This window comes from Pteropus alecto, unplaced genomic scaffold (genome assembly GCF_000325575.1).
Source record: "Pteropus alecto unplaced genomic scaffold, ASM32557v1 scaffold59, whole genome shotgun sequence".
Taxonomy (NCBI): Eukaryota; Metazoa; Chordata; class Mammalia; order Chiroptera; family Pteropodidae; genus Pteropus; species Pteropus alecto.
In genome coordinates this window covers 4,308,764-4,334,317 of record NW_006443292.1, presented here as the reverse complement: position 1 = coordinate 4,334,317, position 25,554 = coordinate 4,308,764, and the positions used below count along the sequence as shown (strand labels likewise).

The 25,554-nt window shown below is 53.0% G+C and overlaps 1 protein-coding gene across 1 annotated transcript in view; it reads left to right on the top strand.

Moving 5' to 3' along the window:
- Positions 1-25,554, top strand: part of ADAMTS17 (ADAM metallopeptidase with thrombospondin type 1 motif 17) — a 213,173-nt gene that overhangs the window by 71,229 nt on the left and 116,390 nt on the right. Inside the window, exon 7 of the mRNA XM_025041234.1 lies at positions 14,972-15,077. Coding sequence (XP_024897002.1) covers positions 14,972-15,077 — 106 coding nt within the window. The remainder of the gene's footprint in view (positions 1-14,971; positions 15,078-25,554) is intronic.

Below are 25,554 nucleotides of genomic sequence, written 5' to 3'. Positions count from 1 at the left end.
GGAAGATCTTATAGTGGGAGGGTTGGAATTAATATTTATTTATCAAACCGAAGGGCAAAAGTTCCAAGGGTTAATGGGATGGAACGGGGGTAGTTTAGCCCTCAAAGAGCCAGTTATCTTTGAAGGGCAGTAATGAAATTGTCTTGGGATAGTCTCACCGCATACCTCCACTTCTCCATGATGTCATTCTTCTGGAAGTGTGATCTAGGCCCATCTCAGAGGAAGTCCACAGTGCATTTGGAATTGCAGTGGGAGGTTAAGGGAGGTAATACAGGCACCGTTAAGGAACGATTTCAGCATGCTATGTGGGTGGCGGGCTGGGCGACGAACCTGGAATGCTCCACGCTTGCCAGTCCTTGGGAAGAGTGGACTGTGGTCAGGACGGCAGCGCGGTTAAGAAATGGCTAAAAAACTGTACGTAACTCCATACGCTCTCAGAGGATAGTCTTGAAGCCCAGGTCCCTGTGTAGAGTCGCCCTTCCTGCCTTGTTTCTAAGTTCCATTGGGTGATTTGTGTCAGACCAAGATCGAGACTTATCTACAAGGAAACCAAGCTCTGCTCTCCTCCCTCGCCGGTAGGCAGGGGTGTGGGCGGTCCTGAGGGTGTCCTGTGGACAGGGATGAAGGAGGACATGCTCACTGGACCTTAGACTCCAAGTGGACAGGATGGATGTGGACATCAGTTTTCTTAATAATAAGGGCAATTTGTCAGTTTCAAGTGGAGAGCAAAATCAACAAATGGCTTTTAGGTCCTGCTTTTACTCTTGTTAGCTCAAAACAAACCTTTTTTTTTTTTTTAGAAATATTCGGAACGGAGTCGTTTCTTTTTCAAGTTTATATGTACACGCACACATTAGCACTGAGGATTGTGTATTTGCAAATCATATATGGCTAAATACGTGCATATGCATATCCCTCGGCTGATTTTTTTCTTCCATTTTTACATTCTCTAAACAGTGTCCAATTTAATACTTAATTCAAGGGGCTTTCTCAGTGAAGCATATGGACCTAATTGACAAAATCCACTGTTCTCCGTTTGCATGATCTCGTTTGCTCTTTTATTGACTTATTTATTTATAATTCTTTTTTTTTTTTATGGTGATGTCGGTTAACGAAATCCAGTAAGTTCCAGCTGTACCCTTTAACAGTAAGGCATATGTATATATGTATATGTGTGTATGTATATATATATATATATTTACACTGTGTGTTCACCTCCCATAGTTAGATTTCTTTCTGTCTCCTCATATTTGATCCCCTTTGCCCCATCTACCTCCGCCCCTCCCCTGTGGTAACCGCCAGTCCATTGTCCATGTCCACAAGTCTCTGTTTGTTCGTCCTGTTCATTTGTTGCTTTTAGGTTTATATCCCACATCTAAGTGATATCATGTGATTTTCAACTTTTTGCTCTTTTAAAAGTAACATCGTCAGGGAATGATGGCAGCTAGACCCTTACTTGGTTCTTCCATGAGTCAGTTAGTCGATCTGGCACATTCTCCGCGATGTTGCTGGTTATCACCTTCTGTGGAATGCGTGGCTGAGCCCTGAGGGCTGAAGGGTTATTTTCCCACGACCTTTTGGTCTGACTCGGCTGCCCAGAGAGGATTTTTTCCTAGGGAATGTCCTCGATTGTATTCTGGGATTCCTGCATTTAGTGTCTTTGAACATTTTTGAGGTTATGGACCCCTTTGGAAATTCGATGAAACCTCTAAACCTTCTCGCAGGAAACACACACATACATAGCCAATTTTGCACAGTTTCAGGGGTTAACGACATCTTGATTAGAGTCTTTTCAGTTTCTGTTTTGACAAAAATCTGCCTGGACTTTGAACAGTAGTTGGCAGGCTTCTCGCGTTGCCCCCGGAACGCGTGACGCGCAGACCTGGCTGTGCGTCTGTCACCGAGCCTGCCTTCCGCTCCCTGAGGCAGAGTCCTCCGTACCTCACTGCTGGCAACAGGGGTCCGCAGCCAGACTGCCTGGTTCGGAAGGTTCTCCTCCTCGGGTGCAGGATCCGCCTGTAAAAACGACTCACTTTCTCCGCGTTCATTCTCTCACGTGTAAATGAAAAGACAAATAGCATCCCTTCATGGGATGGTAGTTTCGTGTGTTCACACACGCATGCGTGCACACGGGTGGACACCGCGTGCATGCACTCACACGCTCGCGCACGGATGCGATGTACACGTCTGTGCATGTGCGTGAGTGTGCACGTGCGTGTGTCTCGGGCCGCAGACGGTCGTGTCGAGAGGGCCAGGTGAGCGGGGCGTATCACTGCAGATCTGCATCCTGGCTCCTCCCAAGCCCATGCTTCTCAGAGCCTGCACACCTCTCGGCCCTTCCACGCAAGCCAAACACCAGCCCCCCACACCCCGAAACGGCCGTGGTACCAGCTGACACGGCAGCGTATAAGAGTCTCCCAGCCTGATGGCCTTAGGAGGTTTTATTGGCGAGCTGAGTGTGAATCGCCGTTTTCTGGTGATTTTATTCTGTGCTTCTGTGACTACCAGTGACACGGAGCATCACATCTTTGGTCGTAGGAATTGGAAATAACGTCGTCACCATCTGTCCTTGGTCTGTAACTTTGTTAACGATGCCTTTTGTCACCTAGACGTTTTCAGTGAGCGTTCAACTAGATGTCTCAGTCTTTTGTGATTTCTGCTTATTTAATTTTTTTTTTTTTTACTATTCTAAGGTTATAATGACATTCTCCTACATTTTCTTCCGATAGATGCAAAGTTTTGTTTTCTTTTTTGCATATTTAATCTAGTTAGAGTTCATTTTTGTGTGTATGGTTTGAAGCGGGGGAATGTGGTTGCGTGTGGGTCACCTATTGTCCCAGCGCCATTTATTGGCCAGTCTCTCATTTTCTGTTTCTCTGATATCTTAAGAAGAGTCAGAAAATCTGGATTTTCTGTAAACTCGCCTAATTTTTGATGGTTGGTACTTAGCAGCGCTTTGGCTTACATACTTAGTGATCCACACAGAACGTTTCTGCAGTCTACGTGATTCTTGCGGCCACCAGTTTGCAGCCCTCCGGGTTGAGAGCCGAGATCGAATCCTAGCCCGTCACTCGCTGTTTGACCTTGGGCCAGTATCGTTGACCTCGTAGAGTCTTCATTTCTCATCAGTACCATAGGGGTGATAATCATGTTTATCTCGCCAGGTGATTGCAAATGTAAAGTCTTTAGCCCGGGGCGTGGCACATACCTGGTGTTTGATAAATGTTAGTATTTGTCCTCATCAGTTATTGCTCCCTGTTCCAGTTGGCTTCTTAAGCAGCAATGGGTGGTGGCTTACAATGAAGTCAGAAGGGCTGGTATGCATTCATTCATTCATTCATTCATTTAGGGAACTTACTGAGGACTTTTAACGTACACATGCTGCAGTTAAGGTACCATCATGGGCTCTGGACCCCTGGGGGGCGGGAGGAGTGTATCTTGGCGGGATCAGGGTAGAGTCAATAGAAGAGGGGACAGTTGGGGCTGGACTTCTAAGGACTAATTGGAATGGGGAGAAACGAGGGAGATGACCCCCGATGAGATATCACAGTAATCCAAGCTCGAAGCGATGACACCGTTCCAGACTGGGGACCATGGAGAGGGGAACAGATCCTAGCAGCAGGAAAGGCCAGTGCCTGATGATTACTGAGATGGGGCTGGGAGAAGGCGCGAGAGCGAGGTCGACCAGCTGTCTGAGGTTTTGAATTTATAAGGAAGGAAAACTTGAGAAGGCTCAGTTTGGGGTAGCGAGCCCTGTCTGGTGTGGACTGCGGCTGTGGCAAGTGTAGGACAGCCAGGCTGGCCAACCCGAGCACGAATGAGAGCCAGGTCCTGGGGACAGAGTGTGGGGACCATCATCGGCGCAGAGGTGATGTAAAAATGTATGAAATTGCTTGAAAGCTAAGGAGTATTTGTTTACTCTCTGCCATGGACATTTTAAAGACAGGCATTGACATTCACACAATTTCTATGGGATGATCTTAAAATCCAAGGTAGTGAGGATGATCTGAATGTGCGTGTCCCCCCAAAATGTGTATGTTGAGGGTCTGACCCCCAAGGCGATGGTATTAGGAGATGGGGCCTTTGGGAGGTGACAGGGTCGTGAGGGTTAAACCCTCATGATTGAGATTAGTACCCTTATCAAAGGGACCCCAGAGAGCTCCCTCCCCCCTTCTGCCGTGTGAAGACACAACGAGAAGACTGTGACCCGAAGAGAGTCCTCCCCCAGCCACGCTGGCGCCCCGACGTCAGACTTCCAGCCTCCAGAATCGTGAGCGATACGTTTCTGTCGTTGCTAAGCCACCCCGACTGTGGTATTTTGTCACAACTCAAAGGGACGAAGACGGCGGCGTATTGGTAATGAGCTGTATCCATAAGCATCAAGCAGGAAAAAGACTTCAACCCAAAGGCATATCATCCACTTTCTGTCACCCCTTGGCGACAATTCCCAGGGGCCGGGCATCTTCCCCGTCTGCTACTTCTCCTGCCACAGATCTGCCTATTTCCTCTCCACGTGTTTGGTGCCCACCTGACTTCACGGCGCTGCTCTCATCAACATTCCTTTCTAAGAGGCTAGCTTTTGTTTTGTTTTTAAATAAAATGGAATGTCGTGATTTTTTTTGCTTCAGCAGAGGCAGAGCCCCACCCAGCCCTCCCTGGCCATCAGACAGACGGGAGGGCTTGTCATGGTCGGTTGACTTTAGCTCATGAGTGCTGAGTCAACATCTACATGACAGCTTCCTGTGTTGGGGTTACTTCTTTCATTGAGGTGATATACTGCCCTGTGGGCGGGGGTGGGGAATAGGGGTGGCTTAGGGACTTGCGCTCAGGAGCTGGGATGTGGAGCTGGCCCGGTGCCTGGCCTGACCTCTCCCCACACCCATGTCTGCCCGGCAGCAAGGCCCACCCTGGGAGGGCCTAGAACAAAAGCACGGATCGGGAGGACTCTTGGGCCTGCTGTTGACCCTCATCCCAGGGTCTCACTTAAAAGCCACATTTTATCCCCAAGAGAATGACTTTGCTAGGCTAAGCATTTAGCAAGAAATGTGGTTTCTTAATTATTCTGAGAAAGCTTTTTTTTTTTTCCCCCTAACTTGGCAAATAGTTCTACGCATGGCCTTGTATTTTATTCTTCCTGTAGAAACAGAGCTATTAGTGTGAGAGGGAGTGAAGCCGTTTGTCAAGGTTGTCTCAGGCAAGTTTCAAGAACATTCCATTGTAAGGGCCCTTGGAACACAGGAAAGGTGAATTATAGAAGCAGCTCATAGGGTCCAGGAAATAACGAGAATGCAGATAAAGTCTGGCGATACACGTAAAAGCAGAACTTGAGTAATTAATACACTATGACTAATTAATACCATTTTGATTAATTAACACCAGTATAACTCCATCAACTGATGACTCTCGAATGCTCTTAAGACAAACTTTCTTCCAATGGGGGATAATCGACAAATAAGATTGTAAGATATTTACACTGTACAATGTAATAATTTGATAGATAACCCGGAATTTTTTGCTGCTGAGTCTGCTTTAATTGTGACTCCTTCACTAAGCTAAAACAGTAGCGATGCTCCCTCTCACTCGTCTGGTAGGTTTTGTGGGCCTACTGTGCGCCGGGTGAGGCTCACGGGTTTTTACACAGACCCAGAAGGTCGGTTCCTCAGCACTTTGCCCCTCGAGTCATCTCTCACGAGGCCCTGTCACCTTTGCCTGACACTGTTTGGCATTCTCTGGGGATCTCAAGGGATTTCAGCCTCCAATTCTTCAGACCCAGCGATGTGTTACTTTGACAAGAGTCATTCGATCCTGGCTCCTCCCTCAAAGGCTGCGTTTGTGAGCCTTTTGAGAATGTTCGGGAGGGACTGGGGGTCCCCAGGGAGCCCAGCGCAGCCAGAAACCGTGGGTTCCGCGTTTGGCACATCACCTTCCCGCTTCTCTCCTGGCACAGGGATCAGCAGCCCGAACTTGCATGGCACCCGTTGCCAAATGCCTGAGGACTGTGACCTCTGTGCCTCCAGACGCAGCTGGCCGAGGGCAGCTGGCTGAGGTGCTGATGATTTAAGTACCGATCGGCACTTCAATTCCCAGAGGCCGCGCGGGGACTTCTCCATGACGCATTTCGGTGGCTGTTTCAAGCGGTCGCTCGTGCGGTTTTCCAGATCAGATCCTTGTTGTTCAGCTGTTCTGAAGAGCGAACTTGCTCCTTCCTTCCCCAGTTACATGGCTTCAAGCCCCACGCTTAGGTCCTCACTCGACCTGTTACCTTTTCACGGGTCCTGTCTCCAAACATTCGCGTCGGGGGACAGGGCTTCACCACACGGGTTTCGGGGGGGACGCACACCGGCGTGATTAGGATGGATGCGGTCGCTCCTGCCGGCCACCCTGCCTTTGTCCTGGCTCTGGCCATCGTCACGATTTAGCGGTCTTCCTTCGCGGCCGTGCCCGAGGACACGCTGCTAAGTTTAATTCCAGCGAAACTGATCAAGGCACACACTCTGGCTGTGAGAAGGTGGGTCCCTCTTTCCATGTGGCCCTCAATGTCCTCAGCACCGAAACTCACTCCCAGGTCACCTTCGGAGACATCGGGCCTGTGGAAGCCTTCACTGTCTCGTTCCCCGCACGGAGGAGGATTTTTTAGGCAAAACACATCACGTCTCCACCTACCTCCCCTCACTGAACCCCCCCAAGTTTTCTCTGGGGAGACAGAGGGCATTCTAACCCACCAGCGACAGGAAAGTGTTTATGGCGAGAGAAGACAGAGGAGTCTTAAAGTGGTTGAATTTGAACTAGCTCAGTTCCTTTTTAAATTGTTGACATAAATAAATGCTGGGCAGTGCCATCGATGAGGACACGTAAGCGCGTTAAAACTTTCAAACTGCGCTTGGGCCCGATGCTGTGGGCGTGTGGCCGTCAACCTCACAGCGCCATCCTCCCAGGACCCCGTGACACAGCCACACGTGCGTGCGCACGCGCATACAGGGGGAGCTGCTGTCTGCTCCCATGGATGTGCAGGCACCGAGCAGGCTTGTTAGTGGTCTTGCTTCCAGGATGGAAAATGCTAGAAGAGGGGTCTGTGGCCCGCTCTGATGCTCGGGGAGCACAGACAGGGTTCAGAGGCCTTGCGAAACAGCTCAGAAGCTTCACCACCTGCTGCGCTCACGCGCGCTGCCCGCAAATGCTCCCACGCGAGGAGCCGACCGAGGGACAGAAGCGGGAATGCGGCACGGCTCTGCGGGGGCCCTCGCTGTGGCCGGCGACCCAGACCAGGGCGTGTGGTGTAGCAGGGGCCTCATCACAAGCTCCGTCTCCCGTCTCCGTCGTCCACTCTCCCGAGAGGCTAGGTCTGGACTTAGGCCACGGGGACACTTGTCTGTTAGGGACACTAGTACACACATGGGGACACTAGTGTGTTAGGGACCCAGTGCGCACAGAGGGCCACTTGTCTGTCAAGGACCCAGTGCCCACACAGGGACATTTGTCTGTTATGGACCCAGTGCCCACACGGGGACACTTGTCTGTTAGGGACCCCAGTGCCCAGTGGGGACACTTGTCTGTTAGGGACCCACAGCCCGCCCTTCGGGCCCTGAGCTTGGGAGAACGTCTCTGGGATGGTGTGTTGTGCTCGCCCCGCTCAGAATTCTGCACCGGGCAGGACGCCGTCACACGTAGGCGGTCCGGAGGCCCTTAGTGAGAGATTTTCGGGTGTCTGCGGACAGACCTCCCTCCTCAGGTATCCCGAGGTGAACCCGCGGGGGCCCAGTGCCTGTGGTCTGTCCTGACTCTGATCATACTCGGGACTCCTTGTCACAAAGCAACGGCTCACGCGACAGTTGGACTTGCTCACTGAGTTAGCTTGCGACACAGAGGCCGCCAGTGGGTCTTGGTTAGAAGAAGGCCATCACGTCGAGGGAGGCCAGGAGGCTTCCCTGGTGTGTATCAGCACGGTCCTGCGTGGCTCGGCGACCCCCACCTCCCGCTCAGCCCGCACCCCTCAACCCTCCTTTCCAAGGTGGGGGCGCCCGCTTTGCGGAGCACACGGACGCTGACGGGGCCTTCTTTATTTTCTTTTGTGTGTTTGCTGTTACATCCGAGGAGGATTTGCCTGCTCCGGGCTCAGAAAGATTTACTTGTAAACTTTCTCATAAGAGTTTCGTAGTTTCAACCTCTACATTTAAGTCTATGGCCCACTTGGAGTTAACCTTCACGTGCGATGCAAAGCAGGGGTCTGATACTCTTCTGCACATGGCTCTCTAGTTGTCACAGAACCGTTTGTTGATGAGACACTTCTCCCCCACCGCTCATTTCATGGTCTTGGCACCTTCATCGCAGATCAGTCGACTGTCCGTGTGCAGGTCTATTTCTGAATTCTCAAATCTGTTCCGTTGATCTAAATGTCTGTCTTTATACAAATACATTATTTTGATTCTTCTAGCTCTGCGTAAGTTTCAAAATCAAGCCTGCGAGCCCTTCAGTGATCAGACTCGAAGGCTCTCACCTTCAAACTTCGTCTCTTCGTTTAACCGTGAGTCAGCTGCCACATTGTTCAGTTCATCGATGTTCCACTCGGCACATAGGTGTTGGGCGCGGGCACTTTTGAACTGTAGCAGTGGCTTCTGCAACGCTCGTGTTTAAGGAGGGGACCCGTGCCCCCCTTTGAGCAATTGCGTCACCCTCTGTCTGTGGTATAGGGATAAAGACTTTGGGTAACTCGTCTTCCTTCCACCGTGACGGACCCCAAGAGACCCAGAAGAAGAGAAGCAGGGACACCGACACGCCTACCGGTGATGGAATTGATCAGACGAGTCTAGGGTCTGGGAGGGGTTATCCAGCTGTGCTCCTGGGAGCTAGGGACACAAGGACAGGGCCAGGTCTGGAAGGCAGTCCCAAGCAGTGGGACCATGTCACCCTAGCCACCTCTCCAGCCAGCCTTCTAGAGCCTTCCCATTAACATTCTTCCCTGATACATTAGCAGCTATGCCTGTCATTCAGCATCTATGGGGCTCTGGCCACTCCGTGACCCTTTTAAGGGTCAGTGACTTAGGGCGCAGATGGTGGTCTCTGTGGACCACTGACCCCGGATGGAACCTGGAAGCAAAGTTGCAGAAGAGAATGGAGCTGAGTTAGTCAAATAATTAAGGTTAATACAGAGTGAGGAAATAGAACCAGCACTTAAACGAAAGCCGAATTTCCTTACTGCCAGTGGCAAGGGCTTCATCGAGCCCGTTAACAGGACACAGTTCTTTAGAATACAGTTGAGTTTCATCCTTTGCGGATTCTGCATTTGCAGTGCCTACTCCCTAAAATGTATTCGCAACTCCAGAATCAACGCTCGTAGTGCTTTGTGGTGGTTTGCAGACACGTGAGGAGAGAAAAAACTGAGTCGACGGACAGGTGTGTTCTCAGGTGAGCTTCAACAAGGTGACACTCTGCCCTCTTCCGCTCTCATATTGTGAGCAAGTGATCCATCTGGTAACGTGTTTTTCACATTCTCGTGTGTTTCGTTGGTGGTCTCGCTGTTTAGAATGGCCTCCAAGGGTGATTTTTTAAATGTTATCTCGTATTCCGAAGCACAGGAAGGCTGCGATGTGCCTTATGGGGAAGATACGTGTGCTTTATTCAGGCACAGGTTGTAGGACTATCGGCCATGAATTCAATGGTAATGAATCAACAACATATATTCAATAAGGTGTCTTTAAACAGAAACACACATAAGACAAGCCAATGTATTGATCAGTTAACAGTCGATGAGAATATTGTGATCAGAGGCTCCAAGGGCCTAACCCTCAATTCTTTTTACAAATAGAAGGTTCTGTAGTCACAAATTTACTGTTCAAGGTGACTTTTCAGACCCTAATGACCATAGAGAATGAGAATCGACTGTAGTTACCTTTTATTTGTCACATCCTAAACTCTAAGACATTGGTTTTCAGATGTGGTTCACGAATTCAAATCCAGCCACTCCAACCACTCAGTAGAGCTTGCAAGATCACAGCACTGGCCATCAAGGCTCGACGTGTGACGCAGTCTCAACCACCGTGGTGGCCGAGCGAGCAGACCCACGTTGCTCTCTCATGATTGACAGCGTGGTGTCGCCGTGACAACCGTGGCGCTGCTGGTACCTTGAGCAGCTTTCCTCCGAGAGGCAGAGCCCGGGCAGGTCTGAGACGTGAGCAATGGCTGCAAGCTGTTTGCACGTGCTAACGTGCCGGGTAAACCAGAGTTTACACTGTGCTGCGCTGTTCACTTCGTAAATCTGGAAAGGATCCCGTGGTCAACTGTGCGCTTAAGGGGTATGGGCTCACACCGTGCCATTTTCTACTGAAAAAGAAAATAATTAAACTTCCTTGCCCAATTTCCTCTCCGAAATTATGCTCCTCCTGAGAACAAAAGAGAGTTGATGAGACTGGGAAGACAGGTCAGAAGGCTCTGCTGGACGTGATCTGCTTTTCTGGATGAATTAAATATTTTCTCCGGGCATCGGAAAAACTTTCCAGCCCTTCATCTCTACCCTCAGCATTTCAGGTTTTCAAAGCGTGTTTTGCTTCCCTAATCTGTGCCGGCGCTGTAGCGGACGTAGAGTTAAGGTACAAGCACATACTCAATTATGTGCTAACTATGAATTTCCTTCACATCGATATCAAAATCTGGCATTTTTTTTTCTTTTTTTGGTTTCCCACCTCTGCATCTGCTACATGTCACCTTGGATAAATGAAATATAACCAATAACTCTAATTTTCATAGCAAGTGCATATTTACTGCATTCGGTTCAAGCCAAAAGAAGGAAGAAGAGAAAATTAGAGACCTGTCATGACTTCAGCACGTCTTAGAGGCAGCTGCGTTTCGCGTGGCCGTGTCTATCCCCCGAGTCCTTTTATCTTAAGGATTAAAAACACTTGGACTTCAACACGTGGAACCTTTACTCTGTCCCACCCACATCTCTGTATAAGCTCACGTTAAGATTTATGAAAATCTCCTAAATCCTCAAAGATGCTTCGTTGTCGCTGGTGCTCAAAGCCTTGGTGCCGGAGGCCCAGGCTTTGCCTGAAAGCGTGTGAGTGTGGGAGGCAGAGAGCCTCGATGAGCCACGCTGCTGCTCACTGAGCCTCCGTCCCCGCACCTGTCAAACCAGGGAGGGCCAAGCACGCGAGGGCGCTGGTCCTCGGAGAGGACCCTCATCAACGCCCCCACTGGCCTCCCCGCTTCCCTTTTGTTCCAGGGGGCTCTGCAGACACGCGGAACGACGTTTTTAAAAACTTAAAACTAAATCCTACTGCGATTTCTTCCTGCACGTTAAGTCGTGGAAGGCAGGAGCCGTGGAAAGCAGCGCTGTCGGGTCTAAGCGCACCTTGCCCTGGGGGAACCCGCCGGCCCCACAGCCTCGGCGCCCGCGTTCGGGGATCTTATGCTTGCCGTCTTCACCTTTTAAGAACAGAAATCAGGGTAGAGAAAACTGATTTGCCCTCACATCTTGACAAATGCCGATTGGGGACCAGGTGGGTGTTTGCAGCTGGCGCCTTCGTGGCCGGAGGTGGTGGACGGGTCTCTCTCCCGGTGCCCAGTGCGTTCTCAACCAGCAAACGTGCAATAGCGGTGGCCTCTGTTTCCTGCGGAAGCTGGTGGCTTAATGACCGTTTATTCCCTGCAGCTCTCGCTTTTACGATAACCCGGGATTTTCTCCAGACTTTGTTCTGCGAGTTCTAAGCGTTTCCACACGTGTGATAAACGCACTCGGCTCCTGTGCTCCAGGGTCGGGGGCCCTTTTTTTATTTTTATTTTTATTTTTTATTCTTTTTCCTTTTCCGGACTTTGCTTTGCTCGGTTTTATGGCTGGGTCGTTCGCAACCGGCATAAATTGTTAAAAAAGCACCAGACCTTAATCCACCTTGGTGTGAGAGCACTTTTTTGTAAACAAACTGAGCCATTGTTTCTAGTTTAAAAAAAAAAAATGCATCTATGCCTTGGAAATATTAAAATGCAATTATTGAAAGGCTCTTGGCTTAGCTGTTTCCCCAGAATTGCCCATTAACTAATTAGAGTGGAGACTTGGGACTGCCCGCTCCGGGCGCTGAGTGTGGCTGAGGCCGGGGTCATGTTTGTGTGGCATTTAAAGCCTGCTGGGTCAGCAGACACTCTAGGGACAGCAAGCTCGGCGCAGCTGGCCTCAGATGTCTCTTCTCCCCCTCAGCAGACGACTTCTCCCGGGCGTGCACATTGGATTGTTTCTAATTGATTTATTGACGCGGGAGGTCTGGCCGGGGCTGGGAGGATGTTGCTGGGTGTATGTGCGTGCGTGCGTGTGCACGCGCGTGTGCACCGCACACGCATTCCAGCAGGGCTGTGCAGGAGCATTCCACCGACGGCAGCAACCCACAAAGCATTTTTAAACAAAACCAGAACGATGACCTTGAAGGCACCAAGAAGCCGGATCCCGTCCTTTCTGCTTGTCAACTTCTTCCAGTCGTCCGCATGGCCCGAGTATGCTGTCCACGTGCAAAAAAAATGTGTCTTGAGGCCAAATCACATTTTTTCCTTTTTCTTTTTTCTTTTTTTTCCCCTTAAGAAAAATTCTTCAACCTTGGCCAAGCATGTTGCATGTTTCTAAATTACAAATCGACGAGGTGTGGTGCCCAGCTGGGCGTGCCGGGCGTGAGCAGAGCCCCCTAGCCACACCCCTGATGCACATTGAGGGGCTGGCGAGCTCCATTTGTGTCCTTGGGAGGGGACCGGATAGGAAGGGGTGCCCTGTGTGGGACTGAGGTCCACCTGGCTTTAAATTTGATGTCAACAAACTGGATGTTGGTTTAGCTCTTCGGGAGCAGGAAGGGAGGTTCTTTTTAGTTGTTGCTTTTTTTTTGAATTTTTTTAAGAGTTTATTTGAGCCAAGCCGAGGACAGTGTCAGGAAGCAAGACCTCAAATGCTCCGGATTCATTCGTAATGACCTAAGTCCCCCATCCTGTCTTGCTCTGCCCTCTGCCAACTCCTCCCTCCACAACTCCTTGAGCCTGCGAGGTCGCCTCTGGGCCCTAAGACGCCTGTGCATGTGAGCGCAGGGGAGCTCGGGCAGGGCGGCGTGCAGCGTGGTGGGTGGGCTCCCCGTGAGCAGTGGCCGCAGCCCCCCACCCCCACCCCAGGGCACAGGGCTGGCCTGGCAGACAGGGTGCAGCCGGGAGAGGCCTGGCCAATGTGCACCTGACCACAGCCCAGCAGAGCCACCTCCGGTGACACACCCCTTGTGACCTCATAGCAAGAGGCTCACTGAGTCTCCTCAGGTGTGTGACACGCCAGCCATCGCATGCCACCACCTGCTCGTTTATTTCACGCACCACACCGAGGAGTCAGATGCCACCAACAGTGGGGCACAGATGTTTCCAGTCCTCACTCGAGTTCTACCCCAAACCCTGGGGTGGGGGTCTGTGGACTCCCGCTTTTGTTGGGATAAGCCCTGGCCGTCCTGGATGCAGAGATCGTGGAAGCTCAGAGGAAGCACGGAGAGCTGCCATGGGCAGTGTTAGCCCCGAGCATCAGCTGGCGACGTGGCCCATGCAGGGCTGAGCGGCCAGCATTCCCCAGCCTCGCCCCGTCCGTCCAAGGCCCCCATGTTGTTGACACACATCCCTTTGCCAGATTGGCCTTTCCCCCCTGGAAACCCCCACGTGTCCTCCAGAGGCTTGCAGCCTGCCCCAGGCCCGGTCAAGGCTGTGCGGGGTGCGTGGGCTCGTCCGCGCTGGTGGCCTCCAGACTCTTGTGCGTCCGCGGCCTCTCCCTCTGCACCCCGCTTTCATCCTCTCTCTCCTGAAAGTGTTTGGAACATTTCTCACAGCCTTCCCTGGCCCGCTGTCCATCAGCTCCAACCTGGTCCAGGCCCACACACCCTGAGAACAACGACCCTCACAGGCCAAGGCTGGGGTGACCGGAAGGGGGTGCCCAGGGTACAGAATTTAAGGAGGTGCTCCCACCCCTTAGGGACATGGACATGCAGGGCCAGCTCCTGAGAGGGAGACCCTCCTTGAACTTGGCACACCGAGCAGCTTGCCTCACTGGCCTCGCCTGGTCCCAGCCCCAAATGGCAAAGCTGGACAGCATCCCAGCGCTGGGTGCCAATTCTGGTGATTCGGGGCACACCACCTTTTTTCTCTGAACCTCAGTTTCCCTCTGTTACCACCACCCTGGATAATGAGGACTAAGGTGACACATGTAAACCGCTCAGCCTATCGCCTGACGCATATTAAACGCTGGATAGATGTTTTAGGTGGTTCTGATCATCATCATCATTAGGCGCATACGAAAGCCTCACATGCAGGCCAGTCTGCCTCTGAGCTCTGGAATGACAGGTCCAGCCTCGGGCTTGTCATCATCCCAGTGTACCCCCTTGACGTTGACCATGCAGACCTTCCAGGCGAGGTCAGAGCCTTCCAAGCAAGGTCAGGGCCTTCCGGGCAAGGTCAAGGCCTGCCCGGCGAGGTCGGAGCCTTCCAGGCGAGGTCAAGGCTTTCCGGGTGAGGTCGGGGCCTTCCAGGAGAGGTCACGGCCTTCCGGGCAAGGTCAAGGCCTTCCAGGCGAGGTCGGAGCCTTTCGGGCGAGGTCAAGGCCTTCCAGGAGAGGTCAGGGCCTTTCGGGCAAGGTCAAGGCCTTCCATGTGTGGTTGGGGCCTTCCATGCAAGGTCAAGGCCTTCCGGGCGAAGTCAAGGCCTTCCAAGCGAGGTCAGGGCCTTCTGGGAGAGGTCAAGGCCTTCCAGGCGAGGTCGGAGCCTTTCGGGCGAGGTCAAGGCCTTCCGGGCGAGGTCAGAGCCTTTCGGGCGAGGTCAAGGCCTTCCAGGAGAGGTCAGGGCCTTTCGGGCAAGGTCAAGGTCTTCCATGTGTGGTCGGGGCCTTCCATGCAAGGTCGGGCCTTCCAAGCAAGGTCAAGGCCTTCCGGGCGAGGTCGGGGCCTCCCACGCTCTGATGAGGATGTGTTTTGTGTCTCCGCTGCAGGAATTGCTTACTTGGGCGGCGTGTGCAGCGCGAAGAGGAAATGCGTACTTGCCGAAGACAACGGTCTCAACTTGGCCTTCACCATCGCCCACGAGCTAGGCCACAAGTACGTATCAGACCGTGTTCTGCCCGTTTCAGCTCTCTCTGGATACACGTTTTTGCACTTGAATCCTCTAGGTTCTAAAATAGCTCTGCTCTGGGCCTCTGCTCCTTCCGTGGCGGGGACCTAGGCCAGCAAGCCTGGGCCCCAGCTCTTTGGGAACCTGAGAGACTGCTCGGCAGACAGACCCCGAGAGTTAAATGTCAGTCGGGCGTTCGCGTCTATTCTTGAAGCACGCGCTGTAACGGGACGCGGTTTTTCTCAGTGTCTTTCGCGGTTCCGTTTCCTTTCCTGGATCAGCATGATCTTTGATTCACTGTAAATATATTGCTCGGATAATGGGGTTCATCTTCGTACCGTTGGACTCCTAGTTCCTTCTCAGCCAGTTGCAGACCACGTGCGAATGTCCGAAGGTAGAATGTCAGGGTCTTTGTTGGAAACAATTGTCGCTATCGCTTTTGCACGTGGCAGCCTCCCTCCAGCAGTAAATAAGCACAGAACTCAGAGCCCAGATGTGTAGTAGAGAGACTCCGAGGCAGCCTCATAGTTTTCCAGATGCAAATGCAGAAGGTCAGAGGGGCTGAGCCGGCTGACCCAAGCCAAGGTTGAGGTCACTTGCAGGAGGTCTCAGGTGGCAGAAAGCCAGGGCCGACTCTGAAACTGCGGTCCGAAGGTTTGATCTTTCTCCCAGACTCGGTGTCCGTTTCGTGTTTTTTCCCTGAAGGAAAAATTGGGATATGACTGCTTAAAAACTTAAAAAATAAAGAAATTTAGGAGGCCAGAGCGTGCAAAACAATGGGAAAATTTATACTGGCTTGAACAGAACAAAATTAAATAGAAGTTTAGTTCTTGGTTAAAAAAGAATATGCATATTTTTCCTCTAGTATTAGCCATATCTGTGGCTTTACTTATTTGTTGTTTGCTTATTGTATTTATCTGGTCCCGTTTTAATTTTTTCCACTCCTGTAGGCACTTTGGTAATTGACTTCTCTGTCAATGATGTGATGACAGTGAGCGGAAATGATCTTACGCTTATTTCCTGGGATTAAGGAGGAAATACAAATTATTGGCCAAGAGAAGCAGGATCAGCCATTGTCTTTAAATATTTTTACAAAATTGGTGACAGCACTTTGCCCATACTGTTTTGCCTATTAGAAAGTGATTTTAAGCATCAATCGTAATCAAAGTCGTACTCATCTCTCTGATTTGTTAGAAATGAAAACTAAACAAAACCCCGTTCCCAAGAACGGCTGCTGTAAGAAAAGCGTAAATCGGTACGGCTATGGCAAGCGTCTCACTCAGTGCATCACAGCTCCTGGGAACCAAGGACGTGATGGCCATGAGAACTCAGAGCTGTCACAGAATTTCCCAGGATGCATCTGGATGTGGCCCTTCAGATAGATGTGCGAGTTGCAGAGTCCCAGGGCAGCAGGCAGTGCTGGGGCATGTGCCAGAGTGCCGTTTACATACCTGCGACAGAGGGCCATTTTCTCCCTGAAGGCCAGTGCCATCGTGCTGGGTCAGACACTGGCGTCTTAGCCCAGGAGGTCTGCAAAGATGAATGGTTAGATTCAGTCAGACCACAGTAGCCTGTAGCTACAGTCTGGTTAGAATTTCTTGGAGGACTCTTTATAGCTTGCTCTTGAACTCTAATTACCTACAAAAACAAACACCTTATTGCTAACCCAAACCAATAAATCTCGCTAGCGTTTGGCCCTGCCCCTAGTTGGGTGGTTACAGTTTTCCCAGGAAAATCTGTTATCTCTGATTATTCTCAAGCATTGGAAAGCAGATCTCCCAAAGCTAAAGCCACGTTCTCTCCATCCTCAGACCCCCACTGGTCATCTGGGCTCAGAGCAACAGGTGAGGCTTGAGAAGGTATAGGCCCACCGGCCAGGCCGCTTCACAGGCACAAACATTTGGAAGCTGTTCCGTATTCTGGGAGGGAGTGGAGCATTTTAACACCACGTCCCTTAAATACACACGCACAAAGACAGACGGGCTGGTATGCCGGGTGGACCGCTGACCCATGCTCCCCGAGAAAATAAAGAGTGACTCTCTACATACCCCTAGAGAGTCCCCACGGGGTTCACCCTCAACACTTAATACTGATAGAGTGACCCCTCTCTTCTGAAGGATGGGGCGTGTGCCATGGCACGTGGGCATGCGTAGCTGTGCCCTCCCGTTATTCACCCGAGGTCCCTCCCACGGGGTCAGTGCGAGCAGCCACCTTTACGCCCACGTGTTGGACACCGAGAGCCGCAGAAGGTGCATGATGTTCCTTCCGCCTCGGTTGTCAGAAAACACAAAGCTGGGCTGCAGGTTCATTTTCAGCAATTAACTCATCTGAGTCCTGGAACTATATTTTTCTTCCTCTTTCTGGTGTCTCTTTGTTCGTGTGGTTTTATTTTAAATATTACAGTTCAAAAATAATTGATTCGGTACTCTATAAACGGGCTCCAATCCAGTTTATAATCACATCGGTTCCAAATGATCAATTAAATGAAAAGTTCTTGTTATGGTAATAACAAGAATGCTGTCAGTAATGCTGCTTAGGGTGTGAATAATGCACTAATGCCGTTTAAGTCAAATCAGATCTCATTTATTGAGCACCTACTGTGTTAGATGCTGTGCACTTATGCTATTGAATCAGCCCTGCGAGGTCGGTGTTATTTAGACAGTTCTCTATAGATTAGGAAACTAGTATTTTTAAAACAATTTCTATTCTCTACCTAAAATGATCTGGGATCACTTATATGATAACATACCTATGCGACAGGGCCATTAAAACGAAGATCCGAATGACAAGAGATAGATAATAAAAAAGAGAGCTTGTCATATACTGAAAAAGATCAAGGTACCGTCAGTGTGTTGCCAGCCAAGGCAGAAAGGACACTACATGGCATGGCACTGCTGCTTCAGGCTGGCAGAAGGAAGCCCATAAGTCATCGAGAGGGGTTTTCGTAGCAAACTCAAGTACCGGGGAGGAGGGTGACGGGCCTCTGCCTGGCCACCCTGGTGAGGACGTGGGGCTGACAGGGCTGCAGCCCCGGCTCTAGGCAGGGACTGACGGGGGGGTCGTGGGTGAGAACCGGGGGGAGGGGCTGCTCTGTGTTTCTGCCTGGAGGAGGAGTCGGCTCTGAGCAGCAGCCGTGTTGACAACATCTTCAGGGTTCGCTAATGAGCAGCCATGACCTTAGTCGCCTCCTTGCCCATGAACGCCTGCCCGGCAGGTAACTACACGTTACCTGTCATTCCCCTCGTTGATAGGAATGTGGTCAGGTGTGAGTTGGGGAGGCGGCCGTCTCTCTGTCTCGTCTGGTTAGCTTTAGAAGCCTAACTGAAAACGAGGTATTCTCGTCGGTGCCCTTCTGTGCCTTTCTCTGTCCCCAGTGACCGTGAGAAATGACAGCAATGGCCCTCTGTACTCCAGAGGGCTGTAGTTTCCCGCTGCTCTTGGTTATGGCTGGGGGATGGGGGACGGGAGGGGGGTCCTCTAGAGAAACAACCCAACTGGGCCAACACTGCCCAGATTTATCCCCTCAGCAAAGCAGGTCGGGGTGCCTTGGGGTAGACTTGAGTGTCCAAGGTGTTTATCAATATTTGGCTTTCAAGAGGAGGGACAGCTGGAAGCGAGCGTTTGTTTCTCTCAGATAAGCTTATGATTTCGAGGCTCAACTGACCACACGTGGAAAGGACCCCCCCGCGATGAGGGCTGGAAGCCCCAGGCCATGCCGACCACCCCTGCGTAAAAGCAAAAACCAAACTGAGCGACACCCTCACCCGTCACGGCGGGGGGTGCTAGTAACTTTAGCGAGATATTAAAATGACCGGGTGTAGTACATTTGTTGGAATTTTGGAATACATTGTTTGCTGTGTTTTGGAAGTTTTCGTGTAAAAGCGAGAAGGTAGATGGTTCGCTGACAGCTGGTGGGAATCCTTTTGTTTGGGGGAAGAGGGGATCAGATAAGGCCAGGGGAGTCGCTTGGCTGGCGCAGTTGGAGGCGGGGAGGGCCCGGGGACACTCCGAGCGCCAGCGTGCCCTCCCTGCATGCGGGGAGACAGAGCCCTGGGAAACATCCAAACGCAGGGGCTTCCAGGTGGGGTGATGGGCGGGGGGAATCCACTTAGTCACACAAGGCCACCCACTCCGAAGGAGAAGCAGAGGCTGTGTGTTTACTTGTAGGGACAAAGGGCTTTCACGGGCAGGAAATGTCTCTGCTCCTGTGGATTTAGGAAGCGCTGTCAGGCGCGCCCGAGCCAGATCAGCACCGGCGGAGAGTCAGCCCAAACCACGCGGCCTCTGGGACCCCATAAATCTCCGAACGGCCCTCCGGGCGGCCCGGAAGCCAGGCCCCGTGTCCAGGCTCATCGCCACCTATACTCGGGTGCACGTCCCCCCTCCCACCTGCTCTCCGTGGGGGTTTCACGACGTCCATATGCCCTCTCTCGGGTCTCTCCGTTCTGGAATTTGCCTCTCCTCCGGTCGGCTGGCTCGGCTGGTGGCCTCTAAAAACTCGCTCTCTTCAGGGAAGCTTGGGAACATGGCATAGGTGACAGCCGGGCAGAGCTGCATGAGACGGGTACTGAGGGGTCTAAACGTGCCACGCCTCCTCCTTGGATCCATCAGACTGCACCCCCGCCCCGGGGCTGAGAGCTTAGAGGGGTTCCCTGGGAGGACTTGCCGGGCTGGACCGTGACGTCACAGAGGCACCATGGGTCCCAGCCTCCGTGGCCTTCCTGCTGCCGTTGCACGCCTCTCCCCTCCCCCGCCCCATTGTGTCCTTCGGGGCCATGGATGCAGTCCTGCTCCCCCGGTTCTCGCTCACCTCTCTCCACGTCACCCCAAATTCCATGCCCTTTGCCTCTTCACCAGCCAGTCATACTCACAGCTGGTGAGGCTAGGGGACAGAAACCCAGCCACCCTGAAAGATGCCACCGCAGGACACTTCGTCCTGTCATCTCTCGTCCGACACCTACCGAGAACCCTCAGTGAGGTCTCAGCACAAAGAGTCAGGTGACCCGCGGTGGGGAGAATGTGACGGGCAGAAGTCGGGAGGTGGGAGAGGACAGGTGAGGACAGGTGAGGCCCGTGAGGGCCGAGACACTGGTGATGCGCGTGCTCGGAGACGAACGGCGATGCTGGGCCGAGCTTCGCACGCACGGACGTCCCGACGGAGCTATGTCCGGGGATCCAGCGGTCACGTGCGCACCGCGGACGTGGGAGACGCGTAAATGGACGCCGTGGCGACGCTGTGCGCAGCTGGGCTCTCGGGCTGCACAAAATTTCACAGCCCCGTGGCTGGCATAACGGGGAGGAGCGCGGAAGCATGAGCTTAACAGGGACTGTGTCCCCTTGCTCAGGCCCCTGAGGACAGGGGACAGCTGGATGCCACCAGCTAACTCGCTGGGGCTTCCACGGCCCCAGGCAGGTCACATGTGAAGCTCGGCATCCCCCAGTGAGGACACTCGTCGAAAGCTAGATCCTGGCACTCGGGTGTTTCCACGAGGACGTGGCACCGCGGGCAGGCGTTCGGGACAGGGGACGGCGGGAGGATGTCCCATTGATGCGGGTGCCTGGGGACGTGCTCACCTGGTGTGCAGCACGGAACAGGGACCAAATCCGGCCTCTGGGAGTCAGGCTCATGGGCGCGGGGTGGGCGTGAGTCTGGGGGAGGGCTGGAGAACGGAGGGAGAGGGGCGGAGAGAGCCGTTCTGGGGGAAAATGTCCTTGTAACTGGAGTTGACACAATTCCAACGGAAAAGGCTTGTCTCATCCGCAGAACAGGAAGTCAGGAAAGCCACGGTCCAGATGTGCGAAGAGGGCGAGCGTTTGTGGCCTGTGTTAAGAATGAGCTCGGGGAGCCAGGGAGTGAACGCAGGCCAGATGCGAGCAGGCAGCCGGCCCGCCAGCCGACGGCCCGGGCAGCCCGGAGCTCCTGGCCGAGTCCTTGGCCTGGGTGCCCGGCCCGGCAGGCACAGCCTTATGAAGAAGATGCAGCCTAGATAGGATTTCTGGAGATGTCGCAACTGTTTAGAAACCTTGGGAGGGGAGGGTCCTTCGTTCCAGTTGGAATGAGGGCAGCGGTGTCACAGACAGTTGGCTTTTCTTGCAGAACAGAAAGAGGGGCCGCCTTCCCCCACAATGTCTGCGGGCGGGCCCCGGTGCCTCTGGTTCTAGAACGGGTCCCACGCTGGGTGTTCAGACAGGCTCCTCCCGGGCTCCCTGGGGCTTTCCCTCCGTTCCCACCCAGCCCACACGGCCTCCCCCAGGCTGCCTTCCACACGAGCGGGTAATCGGGGTGCTAGCGGTGTGGACTGTGCTCGGGTTTCCCGCGGAGGCGCTCGGAGCAATGCCTGTGTGTCCGGCCCCCGGGTCGGAGTGGGTGTGCGAGCATCCTCTGGGCACGGCTGTCTCACCGGGCTTCCGGGGCCGTGCAAAATAGGCCTTGTTTCCCGGTGTTGTTATTTTTAAAACGTGCTGCTGAGAATTGCGGAGTCTTTCACACTAATTTACAAGCCCGGTCCCGTCTGCCCCTGCCAGCTGCCACCGTCACAGCCCTCCTCCCATGCCGGCTGAGCCGGAATCACTTGCGCCAGCGGGGGTTTGCAAGGCCGGCCCGCACCCTGCCCCTCTCAGCCGGACTCTGGAGACCTTGAGCATGACCTTCACAGCGGCTCTGCCTGTCCTTTCCCCTCCTGCTCCCCCTCCCGCATAAACAGAAGCAGAATTTCCTCCCGCCCTCCCCCCGCCCCCTCCCACAGATGGTTTTGAACGGAAGCTGCCCCATCCAGAGCAGCAGGAACCATATAGCTGGTAGCCCTATTTAAATGGCCTTTCCGCCCTGAGCGGGAACTTCTTCTCACTGCCCAGAAGCGACAGGAATCTCAGGGAAATGCCCGTGATTTCCTTTGGAGTCTAACCCTGGATGCAGAGTCAAATGTGCAGCGAGATCGCTTCTCCCAGTCTCCTGGCAGGCCCGGAGCCGCTGTCCTTAAGACGACCTTGACCACAGCCTTCCCAAGTCTGCCCAGGCCAGCGGGACGCAAACAAAGGGAAAACGGTTAAAAACTCTTCAGTCGGTGGGCTGATGCGGACCCACCTGCTTTCCGAGCGGCCAGGCCCAGCAGCCATTGGCTGGACGTTATCTCCGTGATGGGAAATCCAGCTGGATCTGGGGCGTCTGCTTCCTCTGGAGCTTCCTTACTGTAATAAGGAAGGTTCCAGAAGCTGGGCTGCCGCTCGCCTCTACCCCGGGAATTCTTTGCATCTGACATCAGGTGGCTCGCCCTACCCGAGACAATGTCGGCTGACATGGTGTTGGAGGTGGAAACGGGTGGGGAAAGTCGAGTTTGGCTAAAGAACCAGATTCTGAAATCCCCGGAGAGCTTCCTGACATTACAGACCCTTCCAGGAGTTAGACGAGGGCCAGTTTTCTCGCTGGATTGCCAGAGCCGCTGGCGGCTTCACCTTAATGGCTTTTCTCACGGTTCTCAGAGCATTTTGCAGACGGCTCGTCAGCCTCCCTTCCTGTGGCTGTAAGTGGCAGAGCGGAAACTCAGAAGTGAGTGATAATCTTTCTGCTCGTAGAGGGCCTTGTCTTCCATCTGCGGAACACACAACATCCGCGAAGCGCCCTAAAGCAAAGTTGCGTGAAGGGTTTTGCCTTTATGCATCTGCGTATAACTCGGTGAGGACGAAAGGAAAACATTTTGTTCCGTTTTTGTTTTTTCCGTGGGGGAGTCTTGAGAATAGCTTCTTGCCCTGATTTCGGACTCTCTTCTGTGGTCCCTTATTGTCACCCATGCTTCGTTGAGCGCTCGTGCGATGCCAGCAGGCCGCGAGGGGTCTTTCGCTGGCTTCCAGAGTTTGATGCTACATTTCATTCAGCGTCCTCAACGGCTCGGAGATGAGATTTTCGTGTAGACGTGGTTGATACAGCTAAACCCATCCTACCCTACTCTCGTCTAAACGTTTACCTTGACGCATCGTACAGCCTGATAGATTTATGACCAGACTCCAGAATGTCAGACTCTCGGTGCCGACACGCCGGGGGGGAATTCGCTGGTCAACCAGAATTCTGTTTGCCTGTGAAATGGGGGTTTTCCCCACAGAACATGGAAGGAAGCAGCGGGACTGGACCCTCAGCAGATATGTGAAAGAGTCTCTGAATGTCCCCAAAGCAGTGGCCTCGGATGTCCTGAGGGTCCTTGAACTAAAGCTTTGACAGCTGGCATTCCCGCCTGGCCTCTGCTGTCAATCACATTCTGTCTTCGGCACGGAGGCACTGTGTGAGCGACTGCGCTTTTCCTAAGGACACGTTCTTCCCGTCCACTCTGCCAGTGACCTGTGTGTGCAGAGTCCGGCCCACGGCTGCCCTGTTGGTGGCGCTGTAGAGTCGGCAAGTCAGCCTCTTCATTGACTTCTGGATCCAATGTGACAGGAATCATCTTCTCCTTCCGTATTTGACATCATGTCGCACCAGATGCGGGAGCCAGTGCAGCCACCAGGCGCTACGTGGAAACTGCTAGAATCGGAGGGTGTGCAGTGAGCCCTCACGCCCAGGGGCCCGGTCACTTCTTCCTAGTGCCCCTCGAATTGACTCGTATGTCCCGAGAGGCTGGTCCATCCCTGGGGCTCGAGCCTGGGGGCTGCCTGGCCTTAGCCTTCTCCACCTCCGGTGCTTGTCGTGCGTGTATCAGCTCCTACAAAGTGACCACAGGATCCGTTTCCTTGTGAAAGATGACTCAGGACAGAAAACACGAGGGCGAGTGGCCAAAGTGGAAAGGAAGTTGAAGAGCTCCCCCGAAGCAATCCTGTTTTCAAACCGGGACTGGCAGAGGGTTGTGAAGATACCCTCGGGAGGTCAAGGGCATAGTGTGTTTTGAAGAACCAAACCCTTCACGCCACCTGCGGGGAGTGAACCACCTGTATACCTGGGCTGCTCGTCGCCCAGACTGAGCGCCCAGCACGGCCTTCATGCGCGCCGAGGTTGTACACTTCACCTCGGGCCAGGGCAATCAGAGACCCGGACAGCGGAGGAGGTGACATGACAGGAGATGAAGCAGCAGCTGCATGCGGTTCAGGCTGTGTCGGTCCCAAAGATCGCGAGACCTCGAGAGAACTCGTTTGCAATGAGAATGCTGGCCCACTCCCATCACCGTAGAGGGGCAACGAAGGACAAGCGGGGGGCGCTCGAGACTGGAAATAGGCAAATGCCGTCTTGCAGAAGGGACATGAGACGAATGTCACAGCTCGTAGATATGTGACATGAACACCGTCTGTAGGAAAGTGTCCAGAATGACTCATCACACATAACTTGGGGGGTGCTCGAGGCTAAGAGTCAATCCTAGAAGTTAGCCAAGAATCTACCGATGACAAGTCATACCCAGCAGATGGTGAAGAAGCAGGGAATGTAAATTTCACCCCCCGATTTCTACAAAACGTACACTCCCGATGAGAAATCTGGGAACTGTGGTCTGGATACCGTTGCGCTTAAGTGAACTTGAACTGTTAAGCAACCTCACTCAAAGCATGATCATCAGGAGAGAGAGATCCCCCTGGGAGGGAGGCTTCCCACCTGCGCTGGGGCCCCCTGATTTAACATGTCAGTCATGGTCACACGTGGAGAGGGGTCGCATGCTCATCACACACCGAGACGGCACAAAGATGGAGGGAGGAGGGTGTGCGACAAGTCAGAAAACTGAGAGTTCTCGACCACCTGGGAAAGTGGCCCAGTGGAGCGATGCACGATTGCATCTCCACCCCGATCCTAGAACACCGTTAGCGCTTGCATTTTGTAGAGGGGCAGACGAGGTTCAGGGGTGCTCCACTGGAAAGTGGCAGAGTCAGGCTTCAAGCCCTGTGTCATCACGGGAGTCCGTGCACTGGCCATACGCCTTACATCTTACCAGATGGTATTTAATCTGAGTTCAGTCCCAGAGTGGCCAGATGTCACGTACGGGATGGTGGAAGCACATTTAAAAGGATCAAGTCACTGCCAGCAAACACGTCCATCTCTCCTTCCTCGTACGCATTGGCAGACATTACTAATTGATCCCAGAATGCTTTTCTACTGAGCCCCAGCTCATGATGCTTCCTAACTCTGCAGCCACTGCCAATACATTAAGGTTGGGACAAGGGGCGAAACTGACTTCCTGTACACAAGGGCTGAGGATAGCGGCCTGCTCCCCAAACCAGGGCATTCTGAGGCCTCGTCGACACGAGCCTCGTCCCCATAATCGAAGGAGGCAGTGGTAACTCTGCAATGCCCTTCGGAGATTCAGCGTCGAGAAGTCTGTCTTCAGAAGGACTTCAGGAGCCAGGACTGTGTCCACATGGAGGGGAAGGACCAGCCGGAAGGACCGAGTGTCTTTAAGCTGAAGAGCTGTTCAGGGGACATGAGCACTTGACGACACCTTAGAGACTGCTGGGGTGCAGGGGGCCTCTGCACGGCCCGATGGCAGAGCCGAACCTCTGTGC